Source organism: Vipera berus (assembly GCF_964194415.1).
Source record: "Vipera berus genome assembly, chromosome: 6".
Taxonomy (NCBI): Eukaryota; Metazoa; Chordata; class Lepidosauria; order Squamata; family Viperidae; genus Vipera; species Vipera berus.
In genome coordinates, this window is record NC_138208.1 from 58,326,837 (window position 1) to 58,346,711 (window position 19,875).

At 39.9% G+C, this 19,875-nt stretch overlaps 1 protein-coding gene across 1 annotated transcript; it reads left to right on the plus strand.

The window, feature by feature from the left end:
• Positions 1-738: 738 nt before the first annotated feature.
• On the plus strand, positions 739-19,657 carry LOC308669758 (endoplasmic reticulum resident protein 27-like; the record flags this gene model as incomplete). Its single annotated transcript, XM_081330634.1, has 6 exons — positions 739-823; positions 1,797-1,897; positions 5,626-5,763; positions 9,328-9,444; positions 17,740-17,865; positions 19,427-19,657. 6 exons carry the CDS (start codon positions 739-741, stop codon positions 19,655-19,657), a joined length of 798 nt encoding a protein of 265 aa, XP_081186760.1.
• Between the last annotated feature and the right edge of the window lie 218 nt (positions 19,658-19,875).

Here is a 19,875-nt window from a genome sequence, read left to right on the forward strand (position 1 = left end):
AAAAAGATTTTTTAGACTCTCTAAATTTCAGTCCATAAGATTTCTAGGTGATATTAGTAAAGGCCAGCAAACAAGTTACAAACAACATCTATGAAAATGGGACTGCAATATTGAACCAATGAACATATTTGTTTCAATTGAAAATATGTCTGTAATGAAATTGGTGATTTAATTTTTATAATTAAAGTAGTGCTATCTAGTTTCAAAGATAACGAAGTTCTAAAGATAATGTTTGACAACACGCTGGTATCTCTTCCTATGCAAGCTTCCTTGAGAAGGTTTCTTTCCCTTTCCCTTTCCTCTGTGTCTCACCAGGCACCAGTCGGTGGGTTGGAATTCATGACAATATGAAGATTTTATTCAATTCAAAATCTATAGTGATTTTTTAATTAAATGAACTCTTCAAAACCGGTTTTAATGCTAGCCAAGGATTCCTGGTTGTACAGAAATAAGCAGCAGAGTTCTGTTTATGTTAACTTACCTGAATGCTAGTGGTTTTGCTTTTTATTTGCTAAGCTATGAAAGTGGAGCTTGTCTTTATAATGTAATAATAAGATTTATTACATGAGAGGAAACATTTGGGAGTTCATGTGCCCACTAATTTCTTATCAGAAGAAAGAAAAGGTACAGGTGGCCATTCCCAACTGTTTCACTCCCACATCTTTTGGGATCTGATTAAATGACAGTTTTTTCCTGCCTGAAATAGAAGAGCTGGCAAGGAGAAGAGAAGTCAGAGCAATGGAAAACTCCCTCTTGCATACAATTCTTTTCCTCAGTGGTGTGTTCCTGTTAGGATCTGGAGAGAGAAATTCTTCATCTGAAGGTAAGAAAACCTGTCTCAAGTTTAGAAAAAGGGAAAGTGAATAGACCAAGAAACATACCAGTGGACAAGAACAACATCTAAAACAGCTTTCTGAAGCTGATGCTGTTCAAAGGTACAAGATTCCTGCCTTCATCACCTGCAGTAAGTAAGCATGGCTATACTAGCTTGGATTAAGGAAGAGTAACCCATCTGAGGGGTACTGTGGGAATGCTATTGTAGTAGGCAGCACACTCAACTCCTAGCTAAAACACAATTCTCAATACCCAAGTAAGTTAAGAAAACCTCAGGGAAAATCAGAAGCATGATTTTCCTAGGAAACCTTGAAAAGAGATTGTAGCACAGACGGGTCCCCTTCATTGGTAGAATCACGTGGGATCACCACAAACCCAATTGCTATTTATTTCATTCCAAATTCCTGTTTATTACAAAATCACTCAGACAGCAGTCTCAGTTTTCATGGTGGGAAATAATACCATTGATCATAGTAAAGCAATTCATGCTTTGGTCTTGTATTGGAAAAAGAGTTCACAAAGAAGAATAAAATCCAACAGCGTAAAAGAAACACTAAGAGGAAATATCTTTGTCATGGATAAGACTTGAAGCCTAAATGCAGTTAATCATCCCTCAGCTCCACCTGTCCCTTAAAAACCAGATGGAACAAGCACCCCATCCGAAGAATCAAGTGGCTTTAGGCCTTACTTGAGAAGTGGAATTTTAAACATCCAGTACCTCGTCCAAGAATGCTCCACGCTGCAACAGTTCTTGCATCATGGCAGGCTGGCACCAAAACCAGAAAAGGACATTTTTCTATTGGTTATGTTATTCCCAGGCAGTGTTCAAATATGTGAAAAACAATTTGTCCAGCTGAAGGTTTGCTGATAGGAATATTCGAAGCAGGTTGTTATGATAGTGGGCAGAAATTGGACCATAAAAAGATGCTGGCTAAACAGTACTTTCCTTCTATTTCCTCCAGGTACTATCAGAGAGGAAAGGAATCCTGTGCTTCTGGAAGATATCCCAAGTACTGCAGCCTTCATTGATGGAGCTGAGGTGGCAGTTGTTGGATTCTTTCAGGTCTGTTGAAATGTAACAAGATACTGAGTGATTGGTTTTACAGAAAGGGCACAATGGTTTGCATTATGGCTATTAGCTATGAATTGTAGCTTAGTACAATTGTGTCAACTATGAAAAATGTGATTTCATAAACTATATTTAAGGTAACCATATTTAGCATGCTATATCATCCTCCCAAAGATAGTTTATTTTCATATATTATAAGTCTCTTATAATAATATATAATATATTGAAGAATATAGTATTAACAAATATGATTTACTTTATAGTAAGTATCTGGAAGCTTAAATACTAACCAGCTTACTGTAGTAACTGGGGATCTGAGGCAGTGTTTTTCAACCTCAGAAACTTTAAATATTGGACTTCAATTCACCTATGCATCTTAAAGTTGCTGTGTTGAGAAACACTGATCTGAGGGACCATCTTTCTTCTGGCCATATTTTGAAGTCTGCCAAAGGAGATTTTTGAAGATATCCTGGCTGGCCAGTTTCAGTTTTCAATCTCACAGAAAGGATTTTTTACTCATTGCTTTAAAAAAGAATCAAGATTTATCTTTTTAATTTAGACTTTTAAACAGTCCTTCCCAGGGCTTTTTTTGTCATAGAAAGCCCAGAACGGAGTTCCGGCACCTTTTTTGGATGGAACCTTGTAGGGTAGGCAAGGCAGGTTGTATGATGTGTGTGAGTTCCGGCACCTTTTTTTTTTTTTTACAAAAAAGCACTGGTCCTTCCTACTTTAACACTGTTTTGAAAACAGCTTATTAACATTCTATATTATTATTTCTGTATTGGGGGACTGGAGGCTAAAACATATAGGGAACGGTTGCTGGAATTGGGTATGTGTAGTTTAATGAAGAGAAGGACTAGGGGTGACATGATAGCAGTGTTCCAATATCTCAGGGGCTGCCACAAAGAAGAGGGAGTCAAGCTATTTTCCAAAGCACCTGAAAGCAGGACAAGAAGCAACGGATGGAAACTAGTCAAGGAGAGAAGCAACCTAGAACTAAGGAGAAACTTCCTGACAGTTAGAACAATTAACCAGTGGAACAACCTGCCTCCAGAAGTGGTGAATGCTCCAACACTGGAAGTTTTTAAGAAGAGACTGGCCAGCCATTTGTCTGAAATGGTATAGGGTTTCCTGCCAGAACAGGGGGTTGGACTAGATGACCTCCAAAGTCCCTTCCAACAACTACTTCTTCTTCTTCTTCTTCTTCTTCTTCTTCTTCTTCTTCTTCTTCTTCTTCTTCTTCTTCTTCTTCTTCTTCTTCTTATTATTATTATTATTATTATTATTATTATTATTATTATTATTATTATTATTATTATTATTATTATTATTATTCTGTTTGTAAGGACTTAAAAATGCCACAGAAGTTTTTTAAGCTAACAAGTTTTTGCTAATTGAGGAGCTCACTGTGGGAAGCTGAAAAGGTATAATTAGCATGTTAGAGAATGATGTGATATCAATTGATCCAGGAAAGAGTCATCTGCCTGTTGCAGGGATTCAAGACAAATCCATGTTAAAAATTACTGTATTACAGCCATATTTTCCAACTTACTACCCTCCAAGATGTACTAGGTCAAAAACATATGGAGGACATCAGGTTAGGGGAAGGCTGTATTATTGAATCAGTGCCAAACTAACCTCAAGGGCACATAATATGCTCGTCTATTTTCTCAACATGTTTTCTGAAGGTTATTTCTCATAATCAGAGCCAGCTGAGCACATGATACCTTCCTGCAGCTGCCAGAGCTAGAAGAGGGTCTCCCCCGCAGTCTCCTCAAAGGGCATCAATAAATCCCGTTAGACATTATTGACTTACAACTCACAATCTCAATCTACATTGTTTGGGAATTATGAAAATTATGGTCCAGTTTATCAAACAGGTGTGAAGTTAAGGAAGGCCCATGTAAATTCTACCCACAAGAATGTGTGCACATTAGACATTTTTCTACTATGGTTTTAAAATGGCAGAAACCTGCTGTTCTTTCCATAAAGATAATCCAAAACATTTTGCTCTTTGAGGGGGGAACCAGAATCCCCTTTCCTGTACCAAGCACATTATATCTGAATGTAGCTAAATAAAGTTGACAGCAGTGCTAAAATATTCCAAGAATGCTTCTCTCTAAAAATAAAAATACCATAACAATAATAAACAATTTGTAATAAACCAATATGTCAGTTTTAACTGTTTAAAGTATGCAGTTTCATTCTTATAAGAGAAATTACAACAAATTACAAATGTAAAAGACCTTTCTGAGGTTTTGTGCATTTTAAGTGATCGTAAATGAATCTGCAATGGAGTCTGTGAAAATAAATAGCCACCAGATGTCAGCGTTCTCCCCTTAAATTGCTGCTAAGTGTAAAAGTCATAGCCAAATTGGAAGAAATTCTTACTGAACTACAACTTTCATTTAGAATATGTCTTGCTTTCATTGTATGTTGTATTTTTTAAAATAAATTCTGGTTCTCTCCATTTGGCCTTTCCTCTGCACCATCTTCCTATTCCTGTCCTCTTTTTGTTTTTTCTACCTTTTCCTCCCACTAAAGAATAGCCATCCTACTCAGAAATGCTGTAGGGAAACTGTAGCCCTTTAGATATTATTGAACCACAATTACCAAAATCCTACCATGATGACCACTAGTAAAGAAGATGCTGGGAGTTCTAATTCACCAACACCACACAGTCCTCTTTGTAACATAGGCCAGCCTTTCTTAATAAATACAGTCAAGAGCTGGCTTATAACCAGTCTTGTCTCCTAACTGGCCCTCTGAAGAACCCAATATTGGGAAAGGCTGTTGCAGGTTGATGTCTCTTTGTCTCTTTCCACCATTCCCTGGAAGCTCTCTCTGTGTGTATATGTGTACATACACACACTGTTTAAACTCTGTAACCTTTAACTGGGTGAAACGGTGCATCATAAGGCAGCATTTTTTGAACCAAGGTATATTAAATGGCTAACTACAGAATGTATCCAAAATTCTGGACCCATGGCTCCTGAAAAGTTGAAATTTCGCAAATTTTATAAAACATTTTATGACATAAAAATGATCACAAAACATTTCCTGTGATCAATTGTAGATGTTTGACTGTGTTATATAGCTCAACATAGGCTGTTTTCAAGACAGCTACATGTCTGAAAATTTCCCTGAATAATTTTTTCAGTGAAGGCAGTACATTAGAAGCTCTGCCACTGTTGAAGGTATGGAGGAATCTGGTAAGAAACTATCTCTGGAACAATGACCCAAGGGAACACAGATTGTCTAGTTGGCAATAATCAGGGTATCTTTTGATGTGATGTGGGATGTAGGGACATTCTCATTCATTGTTTACTTTTAATCTATCTTTCTATCTATATCATCATCATCATCATCATCATCATCATCATCATCATCATCATCATCATCTATCATTGTACCCTAACATAAAATAAAACTTGGTAAAGCCTCAAATGTACTTCTGTTTAATTTGCTTCTTGCTCTGGGAGCTGCTGTATTGAATGACAGTGGCAGATAAACCATTATTTAAACAATACTTTAAATTAAATTTCTGAAGTGGGACCTGCTCTGTGGTGACAGAATTGCATTGCAGGAAAAGCTCTAAGAGAATTTTTATACCTTTTCCTTTTCTTAGAATTATGAATGGGATAGCTCTGGGGATAAAAACCAATCTCTATATACATCATAGTGTCACAAAATCTTTCTCAACTTGTTCACTATTTTTTCAGGATTCAGAAAAACCCGAAACTTTAAAGTTCCTTACTATGGTAAAAAATATACCAGATGTACCATTTGGGATCTGCACCAGTTCTCAAGTTCTTTCTCACTATAATATCACGAAAAATACCATCTCCCTCTTTCGTATGGTAGGTTTTGTTTTGCAGTTCTGCTTCTTCCTTGAATCATATCTAAATGCTATAGCTGCTAATAGGTATAAACTGGGACTTTTCTTTAGCCATGCTTATGGTACGTAGGAATCTATATGATATTCTAAAGTTTGGTTCATAAAAGGATAATGTCTAGCAACTTGCTAACCCAACCAATTTTGGAGTAAGAACAAATTAGTTTTAACTCCAAACAATATTAGGACAGTTTTTGTTTTATTTTTCTTCCATTAGATTCAGCTGTGCTGTATGAATTCAAAAACTCAGTAGACTGTTGAGCATCCTGCTCAGGTAGTCATCAAAGGTAAAGTGAGGAAGTTGTGAAGAGTTGCCCAAACCACAAGATGTTTCATTATAAAACTTGTTATATCCCAGTGATGGCAAACCTTTTAGAGACCGAGTGCCCCCAAACCAGTCAAATCCCCAAAGTAGAATTAGACACTGTATCAAGTCATCTAAAAAACTAAACCTGTTGAGTACCATGCTATCTAGAACTAGGTGGCTCAAATACAAAACAAGTAAACTGTACAATGAAGTAGAACAAATATTAAAAACAACAATATTATCAGTGAGGAGGCACTATTTACAGAACAAAAAATTACCAGTGTTCTCCTGGCATAAGGACTTATGGGACAAAGGCAGGACTGAACATAGTTGGTATGAACTCTTGGTTTACCCAAATGGCAACTGTGAAATAAGTTTCCATGACTACCGTATGTGTTTCACTGATCATTGACTGGCTGAAGCATGAATGCAACCCAAGAGTACTTCCAGGGGGGAAACTTTAAGTGCAAACAATCAAAATACTCTGTAACTATCCCAGATGGGAGTGTTACAGCTAAAGGATAACAATATTGTTTAGTCTGGTTTAAGATACCATAAATATGGCAAAGCAATTACCTCATTAAAACATCATCTGGATGCAGGCAGAGAGAGAGGTATGAAGAGATGTTTCCAAGAGTAGTAGAAATAAATTATCAATGTATTGCATAGAAAAGATATCCAATGGGGATGCTTCTTTTAAAAACAAGAACTTCTCTCTTCAAAGTCAGTAGAATATTTTGGAATCACTCTAGCATTTAAAAAAGCAGGATCAAATGATATTAATCAGTACATATTTTTATAAATTTGGGTAACTTATATTTTTTTCAAAATTAAATAAAAGCAATAGTAATAGCACTTAGACTTATATACCGCTTCACAGTGCTTTACAGCCCGCTCTAAGCAGCTTACAAAGTCAGTATATTGCCCCCAACAATCTGGATCCTCATTTTACTGACCTCGGAAAGATAGAAGGCTGAGATCAACCTTGAGCCTGGTGAGATTTGAACTGCCGACCTGCTGGCAGCCGGCAGTCAGCAGAAGTAATAATAACATTTCTGCTGTGCTTATTCTCTAAAATATACTTGTTCATTGCCTTGTGCCCCAAAATCTACGCATCCCCACTTTCCCTTGGAGAATTTGTGCTTAGTTACATCCCAGGAGAATTCTCCAAACTATATGGGTGTTATGTACTTTATGAAGAAATAAATTATCTGCTTTATCAAACTTGGGCCCATGAAACCCAAAGTAGCATATGATATCTTTTTTCCTAAATGTTCTCATTCAGAATTTGAAAAGTGAAAGCGAGAGAAATAGCAAGTCTGTTGAATGATTGGCTGAGTTACAGTGCTAGTATTAGTTATTTATTGCACTAGTATTCTAGCATATTGCACTAGTATTCTATTATAAAACATCTTTTTTGATAGGTTTGGCATGGATTGCCTCTGCATTTACATATCTTTGTATGTCTAAACATGCAAAAGCATTAAATATGCCAGTTGCTTTTCTGTAATATGAAAAGGCACCAACTGGCACTTGTCTATAAGAGGTTTTTGTGGTTGAAATGACCCAGTTCTAAAAAGTGCTGTTCCAACTGGCTGTTTCTGTCTTAGCAGAAGTATTCCAACATTATTCTGACTTTAATACCAACATTTCAGCCTCAAAATAGACCATTATGACAATACAGAAAGAAATGTTGAGGCGGTTGAAATGAAAATCAGAATGCGTCTGGTTGAGTTGGAGCAATGCATTCCAGAGTTTTCACCATGAAACCTTTTGCATAGATCTACTTGACAGTGATGTGTATTTATTATCTAATATGATTTATAATGGTATATTTCCATTTGCATATTTTAGGGCCTTCACTCTATTTTGCTTCTTTACTATGAACCTTGATTTGATGTTAACAGTTGCTTTGATATTTGAAGGCATATAGTAACAACAGGGATGCAGTGGGTTAGGATGCTGAGCTTGTCGACCAGATGGTCGGCAGTTTGGCGGGTCAAATCCCAAGTGCCGTGTAACAGAGTGAGTGCCTGTTACTTGTCCCAGCTTCTGCCAACCTAGCAGTTCAAAAGCACGTAAAAATGCAAGTAGAAAAATAGGGACCACTACAGTGGGAAGGTAACAGCGTTCTGTGCGCCTTTGGCGTCTAGTCATGCCGGCCACATGACCACGGAGACATCCTCGGACAAGCGCTGGCTCTTCGGCTTTGAAACGGAGACGAGCACCGGCCCCTAGAGTTGGAAATAACTAGCACGCATGTGTGGGGGAACCTTTACCTTTACTTTAGTAACAATAAAGTCAAAAGACTTTCTATAAGAAAAGACTGAGGCAGGTATTTCTGGGGAAAAGAACACATTTGCTTGGTGGATATAATAGATCATAGTGATATGCATTGCCTAGGATCTCCCTCTTCCTCCCCTCTCTCCCTCATACAAATCATTCACTTATACTCTATATAGCTATGCATACATCAATTAGGAAATTTAACTGAGCATTGACTTAATCCTCTGGGATTTGCTGTTAAATTTTGTTACTTGCCTGTCTGTTTGGGGACTGTCTGTAAGATCCAGGAAGATGTCAGTGGGAGATCTGTTCCCCAAAATGGAGTTTTTGGAGTCTGAATATTTTTCCTTGATCTTCTGGAAAAATGCCTGTATTTATTGGAGAAGATTCCTGCTTGCACAAAGTTTCCAGGAAATCCATACATGCTTATGCCAGTGTTTATTAAATCTAGAAGTAATGAAATTAGCAGATGAACTTTTGCAAAAAGTAGAATTTAGTTTTTTTAAAGACCTCATTACAAAAGTCCCACAACTGCTTAATATTTCACCTTATTATTTAGAATCCAGGATGGTTTAATTCAACTGCTAATAGTTCAGAAATTTGTTAGCTATTTCTCCAGCTAAACCAAAAAGCAAAGACTTTATAGTTTTGATTTTCTAGGAGAGTCAGTACTATGAAAATCTTGAGCAAAAGCATAGTTTATATGTATATGGGATGGGAAATGAATGGAATGAGAAACTTTTTTGGAGAGAGGCAGAAGGCTAAAAATCCATGTAGAAAACATACTGTTCAGAAGTGGGGAAGTAATGTCTGGATCTTGAAGGATTATATTGGCTATTCTTTCTTGTTGCATTTGAAATGCTTTCTGCAAGTGTTTTAAAGAACAAGGATGACTGAAGTGCAATGGTGATAGCAAGATTATTTGCTTTAATTCAGGTGGATAACAAAAGGCAAGATTTGGAAATCCAGGACAGCAACAAAGTCGATGTTGACAAGTTGAGTCGCTTTGTCCGGATTAATGAACTCCGCTGGGTGACTGAGTACAACCCCATGGTAACAAAGGAATTTTCTAAAACCTAACTAGTTCAGTTTATTTGATTGCTGAGTTTATAATGATTTATATAGGTATGATTTATTCTTATAAGGAAAGATATGGACTAGATGACCTCCAAGGTCCCTTCCAACTTTATTGTTATTATTATTATACATATTAGGAGGAGAGTTTTACTGTCAGATTATCTGTTACCCTAAATCAGGGGTGTCAAACTCAATTTCATTGAGGGCCACATCAGCATTGCAGTTGCCCTCAGGGGGCCAGGTGGGTGTGGTCTGGGTGGGTGTGGCCTACTGGGTGGGCATGGCTAAAGTGCATATGGCCTACTGGGTGGGCATGGCCAGCTCTACATCATTCGCATCAAGGGTGCCTATGGGGGCCTGGGCAGGAGTGGGACAGATCTGAGGGTCTCTGGCAGAAGGAGGGTCTCTGGGCCAGGGCCAAGGCAGCGGGGGCCATTCCCTCACTGTTTCCAGGATGGCTTCACGGGCCGCATGAAACCACTTCACGGGCCGGATCTGGCCCCCGGGCCTTGTGTTTGACATGTCTGCCCTAAATAATTCACAATGACATATGCTTGGCGCATGTCCTGTGAGCAGAAGGGGAGACCTCAGAGTTAGACTGAGCTCCGAATTAGGCTGACCCTACCAAGCCTTGCGTGTGGCTTCCAGAGACCTCCAGAATTAATGACTTATAATTCTAAAAGAGAAACAACTGTATTAAGTATATTTAATTGTAATTAAATGTAAACATACATTTATTTTCTTTTGCTCCTTGCCTTAATGTCTTCTTTTTGAAATATGACCTGTAAGCAATGCCTTTCAAAAGGAAATTGCAGTCCTTGCTCTATGAAAAAGTTGCCCAGGTGTCCTTTAAGATTTATAATAGATATTTGCCTTTCAACTCTGCATGTGAGGAAAACATCTCTTGCTGAAATTTCTTTTTTGTCCCTGTTGGGGGTTAATAGTCAGAGCATTGCCTATGTCTGACTTGGTCTTTTCTTGAGTTTTGTAGTCTAGCTGTTTTCATGGAAAGAGAAATGGAGTTTTGAAACTGAAGGTCAGAATATTCTGGACCTCCCACAACGTAGAGTCCCAGAGGTCTGAGCTGGAAGGTTCTTCAAGAAGTGCACTCAGTGACCTTTTCTTATTAATTCTGGAATCCTCTCACATATTTCTTTTTTTTTTAAATGGAAAAGCTGGCAGGGTCTGACACAGAGGTCTTTCTCTTTCTCTCACTGTGGTTCTATGAGGCCCATGAAGGAGCAGCAGGTCAGCTGCAGACTCTCCAGTCCTCTGTTTGGCTTGTGGGAGCAGCAGCTGCAGTCCAGGAAGTGTTAGGGGGAGAAAGGGGAAAGGAAAAGTCATATGAGAAATCACCCACCACCTAGAGACTATGCAATAAGACCACTGGCAGTGCCAGGTGACTGGAGGATGCTCACAGAGAGTTAGTGTGTGCCACTCTATCATCCCGCCCCCCCCCCGCCCCCCAGGTGATATGTGCCTTCTTTTAGTGTTCTCATCCAAGCTGCCTCAGCCTTGTGGCTTCCAGTTCCAGATGATGTTTTCCAGGTTTCTGCTGTGTTTTTATAAGTTATGATTGTAATATTAGAGAGAACACACACGTGGTCATTTCAGCGCCAGTATTTTCAGAAGGTTTGCTTTCACTCTGTTCCGACTATGCCATATGGCAAATTTAGCTAAATTCATGATGAAAGCAAACAATCCATTTATTAAAAATTCCTGGAACATGAAATTGCAAGGAATTTAAATCAGTAAGAAATGAAGAAGACTGCAATTGAAAGAAATGTAGCATTGAACTCAGCGGAACTTCCTTCTGTTGAATAGTAAAGTAAGGTAAGGTAAGGTAAAATAAAGTAAATTAAATTAACCTACAGTGGTACCTTGGTGCTCAGCTGCTTTGAAATTCATCAGATTTGGTACTCAATGCATTTTGACATGAAAATTTTGTCCCGGTAATCATCATTTGTTTGGTACTCAACGCAGAAGCTAGAACTTGGTGTTGGCTGCCTTGTGATTTGCTACATTATTTCTTATGGGAAAAATTTGTTTGGTACTCATTGTTTTTAGTAGTTTTCATGCCTCCTGGAACCAATTAGTTGGATAAATACCAAGGTACCAAAGTCAAGTCAAGTGTGGGATGGAAATCTACAAATAAGTATTTAGATGTACATCTGCAACAACTATGGCAAATACAAAAACTAACATTAAAATGAATGTTAAAGAAAATTTGCCACCTCCAGTGTGGAATGCAGCAAGCCCTATGTCGAAGAATGTGATTTAGTCTTTGACCTAACTTCTCTCACATCCTTTTATTAATGTCATGTTTGTTGTACAAATATAGAGGATAAGGTATACAGATTACTCAGTAGAAGTTGTGCCAACACTAGACATGCTTTCCTCCTCTCCATATTAGTTTTTTAAAATGTGAAAATATGTGAAATATTCTTGGTTTCCTTGAAACCGGGCCTATATCTTGGTTCAATAGTTTTGAATACATCATTTGGAAATAGTGTTTATATCAGCAATGCCACTAGCAAATGATTTTAAAAAAATAAAGAGATTTAACAAAATGAAACAGATCAAACATCAGGCAAACTTCAGAAGAATAACCAATTTTGAGTCAGTTCAGTCTGTCTTTCAAAGATTAGCAGACATGCTGGGAAAATTTCTGGTCCTGTTATAATAGATGTAGCTATATCATTGCAGTTCCAAAATAAGCCCTCATCTGCAGTCACTCACCAATTTTATTTTCTATTTGCAGTTTCAGATCCAACTAGAACATACCAACTTCCCACTTTTAAAAAAGTAAATGTTATTTAAAGGACAGTAAAAAATAAAACAAAAGCGAAGGTTTGTAAATATCAAAACGGGTGTTTGTGACTTCTACAATGCCTGCCTCTGATGCTAAACATCATCTGCTTTTGTTGTTTCTCTAGACCACAGGTCTGCAACCCGTGGCTCCTGTTGTGTCTGTAGAGTAACTAAATGGGCCTTCCTTGAAGCGGGAAACTCTGAGTGCAATTATTGGTTGGTGCATTTTAGGCGGGAGTTTCTGGGCAGGGGATTGGCCACTGTTTGAACGTATCTGACTATATAAGGGGGAGTTAAATGGTTAATCAGCAGTTGATTTATGTGTGTGTTAATAAACGTTCTTGCATAAAACCTCACTGTGTCGATCGTCCATTCGAACCTAACAATTGGCGACGAAGGTGGGATCAACGGCGGAGCAGTGAAGGAATGGCGGAAGTCAGCTGTGCGCAAGGCGGAAAAATTGAAACACAGTCAACCGCTAAATAACGCTGCCGAATAAAACTAGTAATGGCACAAGTCGGCTCTCTGAAAGAGTTCGATCCGCAATACCCAGAAGACTGGGAAGAATATGTTGGCCAGGTTGAAGGGTTCCTGTTAGTAAACGGCATTACGGACGACCGAAAGAAAGCCGCAGCTCTTTTGACCATCAGCGGTACGCCCGTGTACCGGATCGCCATCGGCCTGTGTCAACCGCTGCCGGTGTCCAGTGTCTCTTATGCAGACTTATTGGCGAAATTGAAGGTTCACTTCACGCCAAAAAGGTCTGAATTATTTTGGAGACGGATTTTCGAAAAAAGGAATCAAAGACCTGGTGAATCGATTACACAGTTTGTGGCAGCGGTGAGAGAAGCGGCTTTGCGATGCAAATATGACAATCTCGAAATTAGAATTCGAGATCGAGTGGTACTTGGCCTGTGAGACGAAAATCTTCAAAATCGCATAATTGCTAAGCCCACGGGAGATCTGCAGGAAGTCCTTGATGAATTATTGACTTATGAATCAACGGGGACTCGGGACCCCCCCCCCCCCGCAACAGCATGGGCACTTCGGCCGAAATAAATCCTGAAAGCCATGTGGACAGCGGGGAGGTGGATCAGCAATGGGAGGCCGACATAGCCGAGATTACCAGAAGATTTGGAAAAATGGCGACTAGACCGACGCGCACCGAAGGACCAGATCAGGGCCGGAGACAACAGCCGCAAGCAGCGCAAAGATCACCAAGGGACAGCCAGTCCAGACCGAGAGACTCCAACACCAGATGTGGTAGCTGTGGGGGTAACCACCCCAGATCAACATGCAGATTCCGCTCAGCAAAATGCAGATCGTGCGGAAAGACGGGCCACATCCAGGCCATTTGCTGCAGCCGGCCGCGAGACAACCGAATCCATGAAATCGACGTCTGGGCCGAAGGTAAGGTAACCCCCAGGGATCGTGGCATAGAGACCCCTAGACCTAGGGCACGACAATCCAACCGCAGGGAGGAGGCGAGAGTCAACCACATAGGACAACAAAAAATTAATCACATACTGAGGCCTAAATTAAAAATTGTAGTCCAATTGCAAGGAATACCCTGCAAAATGGAGGTAGATTCAGGGGCCTCAGTATCAATAATTTCATGTGAAACCCTGAAGCACATTGAACGAAAAAGTGGTCAAAAAATTCCACTCAAGCCGACTAAAATCCAGCTTGCCGATTTCCAAAAATCTCCCATAGCAATTAAGGGAAAAATCACCATTAGGGTTAAATATAAGGGGTTTAATGGGTCACTGGACCTGTTAGTGACCGAGGGCCAAAGAACTAGCTTGGTAGGCCTTAATTGGTTCCCTGCTTTAGGAATTTGGGTCGGGGGAATAAATACAATTCAAAGTAAGACCCTCAAATCTGTTTGCGATGAATTCGCAGACGTGTTTGATGGATCTTTAGGTAAATATAAAGGCCCCCCCATCAATTTTAATTTGGACCCTGCAGTAAAACCTATTAGATTGAAGGCCCGGAGGGTGCCTTTTGCCCTTAAACAAAAAATTGAGGCCGAGCTCGATACGCTTGTAGGCCAAGGCGTATTAGAACCGGTCGAGGGAGGCCTGTGGGAGACACCAATCGTCACACCCCTAAAACCTAATGGGGATGTGAGGATTTGTGCCGATTATAAAACCACTCTAAATTTAGGAATGAAAAAGCACGCTTACCCGGTCCCAACGGTGAAGCAGGTCCTCACGACGATCCAGGACGGCGCCATCTTTGCCAAGCTTGACTTGGCGCAGGCATATTTACAGCTTACCGTGTCTAAGGAAGCCGCCGAGGCCCAAACGATTGTTACCCACAAGGGGGCGTTTCGAGTTCACAGGCTTCAATTTGGCATTGCAGCCGCTCCAGGCATCTTTCAGGAGGTGATGGAGAGGACCTTAAAGGGCATACCTGGTGTATGCCCTTACTTCGATGATGTCCTGATTGCTGGAAAAACTGAAGAAATTTTAGCTGACCGGTTGGAACAGGTATTGGGGAAATTTAGAGATGCAGGGCTTAAATTAAAAAGGGAAAAATGTTTTATTGGGGTTAAATCAACAGAATTTTTAGGGTTTAGAATTGATGAGAAGGGCATTCACCCAACAACTGAAAAAATTAAAGCAATTAAATTGGCACCTGAACCAAAGAACAAGGCTGAATTACAAGCCTTTTTAGGATTAGTTAATTTTTATCATACATTTTTACCACATAAAGCTGCCATTGCTGAACCATTACATAGGCTGTTAGACAAGAAAACCCCTTGGCAATGGCAGGAAAGACATAGAATCAGTTTTCAAACTTTAAAAGACATTTTGTCCAGCCATTCCACTGTTACACACTTTATTGAAAATAAGCCAATTTATTTAGCGTGTGATGCTTCACCTTATGGTGTTGGGGCTGTCATCAGCCATATGGATGACAAGGGTCAACAAAAGCCAATTGCATATTATTCCAGGACGCTTACAAAAGCTGAAAGGAATTATGCCCAAATTGACAGGGAAGCCTTAGCAATAGTGGCAGGTGTAAAAAAGTTCCATGATTACCTTTATGGTAGGAACTTTACTATATATACTGACCATAAGCCCTTACTGGGATTGTTTACTACAGATAAGCAGACACCTCAGATCATGTCTCCTAGGATGCTTAGGTGGTCTATTTTCCTGTCAGCATACTCGTTCACCCTGAAACATAGACCAGGCAAAGAGATGGGCCATGCAGATGCTTTAAGCAGACTGCCTCTAATTGACACTGAGAGTGATCCTGCTCCGGCGGGCCAAATTTTGTCCTTACACAAAATACCTGAGTGCCCGTTAACTGCAAAGGATATTGCAGCGGCCACTAAAAAAGATCTAATACTCAACAGAATTTCAGCCTGGGTTCAAGGGGGATGGCCCAATAAAAATCCGGACCCTAAATTCACACCCTATTTTAGGAGAAAAGATGAATTATCATCCCATTTGGGATGCATTTTGTGGGGCAGCCGAGTGGTTATTCCTGAGACTCATAGAAAGTCAGTAATAGCAGAACTACACGAAGGTCACCCGGGAATTGTCCGCATGAAGGCCCTTGCTAGAAGCCACTTGTGGTGGCCTGGGTTAGACACAGCAATTGAAGAGTGCGTAGCTGGTTGTTATCTGTGCCAACGATCTAGGCCGGAACAGGCTCACACAACAACCCACAAGTGGGAGGTGGCTAGGAATCCATGGTCACGCATTCATATTGACTTTGCAGGGCCATTTCAGGGCCTGACATTCCTAGTTGTGGTGGACAGCTTTTCCCGGTGGTTGGAGGTTGTGCCTGTTAAATCTATGTCATCAGCTAAAACAATTCAGGTTTTAAGGGGCCTCTTTGCCACCCATGGGTTACCTGACGTGATTGTCTCTGACAATGGGCCCCAATTCACCTCTACTGAATTTCAGGATTTCCTCAGGGCCAATTGGATTAGGCACACGACGTCGGCACCCTTTCACCCGTCCACCAATGGCTTGGCTGAACGGAACGTCCGAACAACAAAAGACGCTCTGAAACGGATCATCCGCGGCAACTGGCAACAGAGATTGGCACAATTCCTACTGACACAGCATACGACACCGTGCACAGCCACAGGGAAGAGCCCGGCTGAAATGAGGTGGGGACGAAGATTAACCACAAAGCTGGACAGGCTTCACCCTGATAGACTACCCACAGAAGCTGAGGCAGCTATCCCAACCCGGTCTCTCAACATCGGGGACTTAGTATGGGCCAGGAACTATGGTCCGGGGGACAAATGGGTACCTGGAGCGGTCATTGATGTCACGGGGCCGTTATCGTACACTATTGAGGGGGAAGGGAATAGAGTAATTAAGAGACATATAGACCAATTAAGAAAAAGGGCCCCAGAAATTGTGCAAAATGATGTGGGTCAATACACACAGACTCATGATGTCACATTCAATCCTGACCAGCTGGGCTCAGCAACTAGTGGGCATGAAGAGGGAGGAGTAGAAACGCAAATCAGGGTACCGGAAACAGTGCCACAGCATGGCAATGCTGATTGGGAGTTGTTTCCGGTGGGAAGCACAAGTGTATCGCATAGACGTCCAGTTCAACAACAACAAACACAACAACAACAAAACACTAACATTGCGTCAACAGAGCCCTTGCCCCAAACATCTGGGCCTTTAGCCAATTGCCAGACAGCGAATGAGACTGTTACCAACAAGAATAATAGATACCCTACTAGGGTTCACAAGCCACCATTATATCTGAAAGACTATGTTAATAAATAACATTAGTGGGGGGGAAGGGGTGTTGTGTCTGTAGAGTAACTAAATGGGCCTTCCTTGAAGCGGGAAACTCTGAGTGCAATTATTGGTTGGTGCATTTTAGGCGGGAGTTTCTGGGCAGGGGATTGGCCACTGTTTGAACGTATCTGACTATATAAGGGGGAGTTAAACGGTTAATCAGCAGTTGACTTATGTGTGTGTTAATAAACGTTCTTGCATAAAACCTCACTGTGTCGATCGTCCATTCAAACCTAACAGCTCCGGAGCCGCATGCGGCTCTTTCAGCCATCTCCTGCAGCTCCCAGTCCTCTGCCATGTGCAGTTCCCCCCCCCAAAAAAAGTGGGACTAAAAAAGTTCAACCAATCAATTCAAATATGCAGGGTAGGTGCATATCTCGCCTTGGCTCCACTCTTCAGTCAAACCCTGTTCTGCGCATGCGCGCATGTACGCGCATGCGCACACATTTTTTGCGGCTCCCAGTTTTTCCTTTTGTGAGGGGACCGGTTCCGAGTGGCTCTTTCACTGTTTCAGGTTGCTGACCCCTGCTCTAGACCTTCAACTCAGTTGTATTCTATTCTAACCCTTGACTATAAATTCATTCATGGATCAGGGTTATTTTGAACATGCAAGGATTAATGCTTAAATTCTCTAATCAACATATTCCTTCATCTGTTCTGTTAATCATGACAGACTGCAGTAGGCCTTTTTGATAGTGCAGTTCAGCTCCATCTTCTTCTGTTCAGTGACAAGACTTCCCCACTGCACACTGAGAGGATGAACAAGTACCGTGAAGCAGCAGTAGCCTTTCAAGGCAAGGTAAGTCTGAAATAAACCTAGTCAATACCACACAAGATTTTTAGAAGTGGTAATACTGCTTATATCAAATTTCATATACAGGTAGCCCTCAACTTACATCCACAATTGGGCCCAAAATTTCTGTTGCTAAGTGAAACATTAGTTAAGTGAATTTTGCCCCATTTTACGACTGCCAACTGTCCCACTGGCATATACATTAAAAGAAACTCCTTGGACATTTTTCATTTTATAACTTTACTGACAGATCCATATAAGTACAGAAGAAGCAAAGCCAGTTCTAAGGTTTTGGCGCGAAGCATAGCATAGTAAACCCCCCATTTCCTTTCCCCAGGCTGTGTAGTGTCCACTGTCCACCAATCCAGGTTAAGCATTTTGTTTGGGGAAAACAGTTTGACACAGAACACTTTTAAAAACATATATAACAAATGCATGGAGGTGGAAGGACCCAATTTTAAGTGCACATTTCTTTCTCTTACTCTCATTTCATATTATTAAATTAAATTATAAGCTTCATCATATTTTCACACACACATATACGCATATACATATACGTATACTAATACGTATATGATAACCTTATAACTTTGATAACTTTATGGAAAATGAACAAATTCTGCTTCACCATAAATAACAGGTTTGTGTGTTTGTTTGTGTGTGTGTGTGTGTGTGTGTATACTAAATGTATATGTGTATACACACACACACACACACACACACACACACACCCCTGTTATTTATGGTGAAGCAGAATTTGTTCATTTTCCATAAAGTTATCAATGGGTAGGAAAATTTTGTAAACACAGAGTTGGAACATATGCTCCGTCCACGTACATTTTCTAGTCTAGAGGAAAGCTGATGGAATGAAGAAGGCTCATCATTCAGCTGTTCCATTCTACCACCCAATGGCTCCATGCTACAATGATAAATTATTTTGTCAGTGAAAAGACAAGTTAATTGGGTCATTTTTGTTTAACATTGGTAGTCAACTGCAGCTGTAAAAATATTGCGTATCTTATAGCACATTCAGGCTATACTTTTCTATGTTTCTATTTCTTCAGCTTTTCTATTATACAGTATCTGGGGCATGTGTATGAAAATAATTGTAACTTTAAAGAATTTACAATTAACAAATCTTTTGTTGAACAAAATGGTCCAATTCATCAAATGTGAGCCCATATATATATATATTGAATTAATTTGCATTAACAAAGCCAATATATATATTTTGATGCATAGAGGAATGTAAAGCTTATTAAAATAGGGAATAATGGTAAAATAACTACTGATATAAATATTTTTCCCATGGTGAAATCTGGCTTTTTCAATAGTGGAATTAAGTCTACAATACTCTTTATGATTACTTATAAATAAAATTAATGAATAAACTTGCATCAGGTTTACACTTCTTTGGACAAATTTGGAAGCCTTAGTAATTGGGTATGGAAAGACAACTCTGGCAAAACATTATCATCCTTTAATTCTTCATCATTATAAATCTGTGTTATCATATTTATTTGCTCCATGAACTTTTTAAAATTATGTTTTTGTTCTTTCTTTGAAGGCTCTATTTATCCTGGTGGACATCAGTGTCAAAGGTAATGATCGCGTTCTGTCTTATTTCCACTTAAAGAAGTCCCAACTACCTGCCCTGGCTGCCTACTATACTGCAGATGAGGAGCAGGATGTGCAGCTTCTGGATGAAGTCTCTGTGGAGAAAATAACAGATTTTTGTAATGCCTTCTTGGAGAGAAAGGAAGGAGTGAGTGTACAGAATGAGTTTTTGCACACATGATTCCTTGACTAGTCAACCACTTGCTGTTCCCTTGACATCATTCTGGTAATTTGGTGCAAGCTTTTCTCTCCCTGTCAATATCATTTCCAACTTTATGCCTGAAAAAACTGTAGAATTTCAAAACATTTCTTCCTATTCTTGATCCAATCTCTTTCTCAAATCTAGTGTTCTCTAAGTGTCTTTGGAGCTCATGCTTATCCATAAAAATGCTCACATGA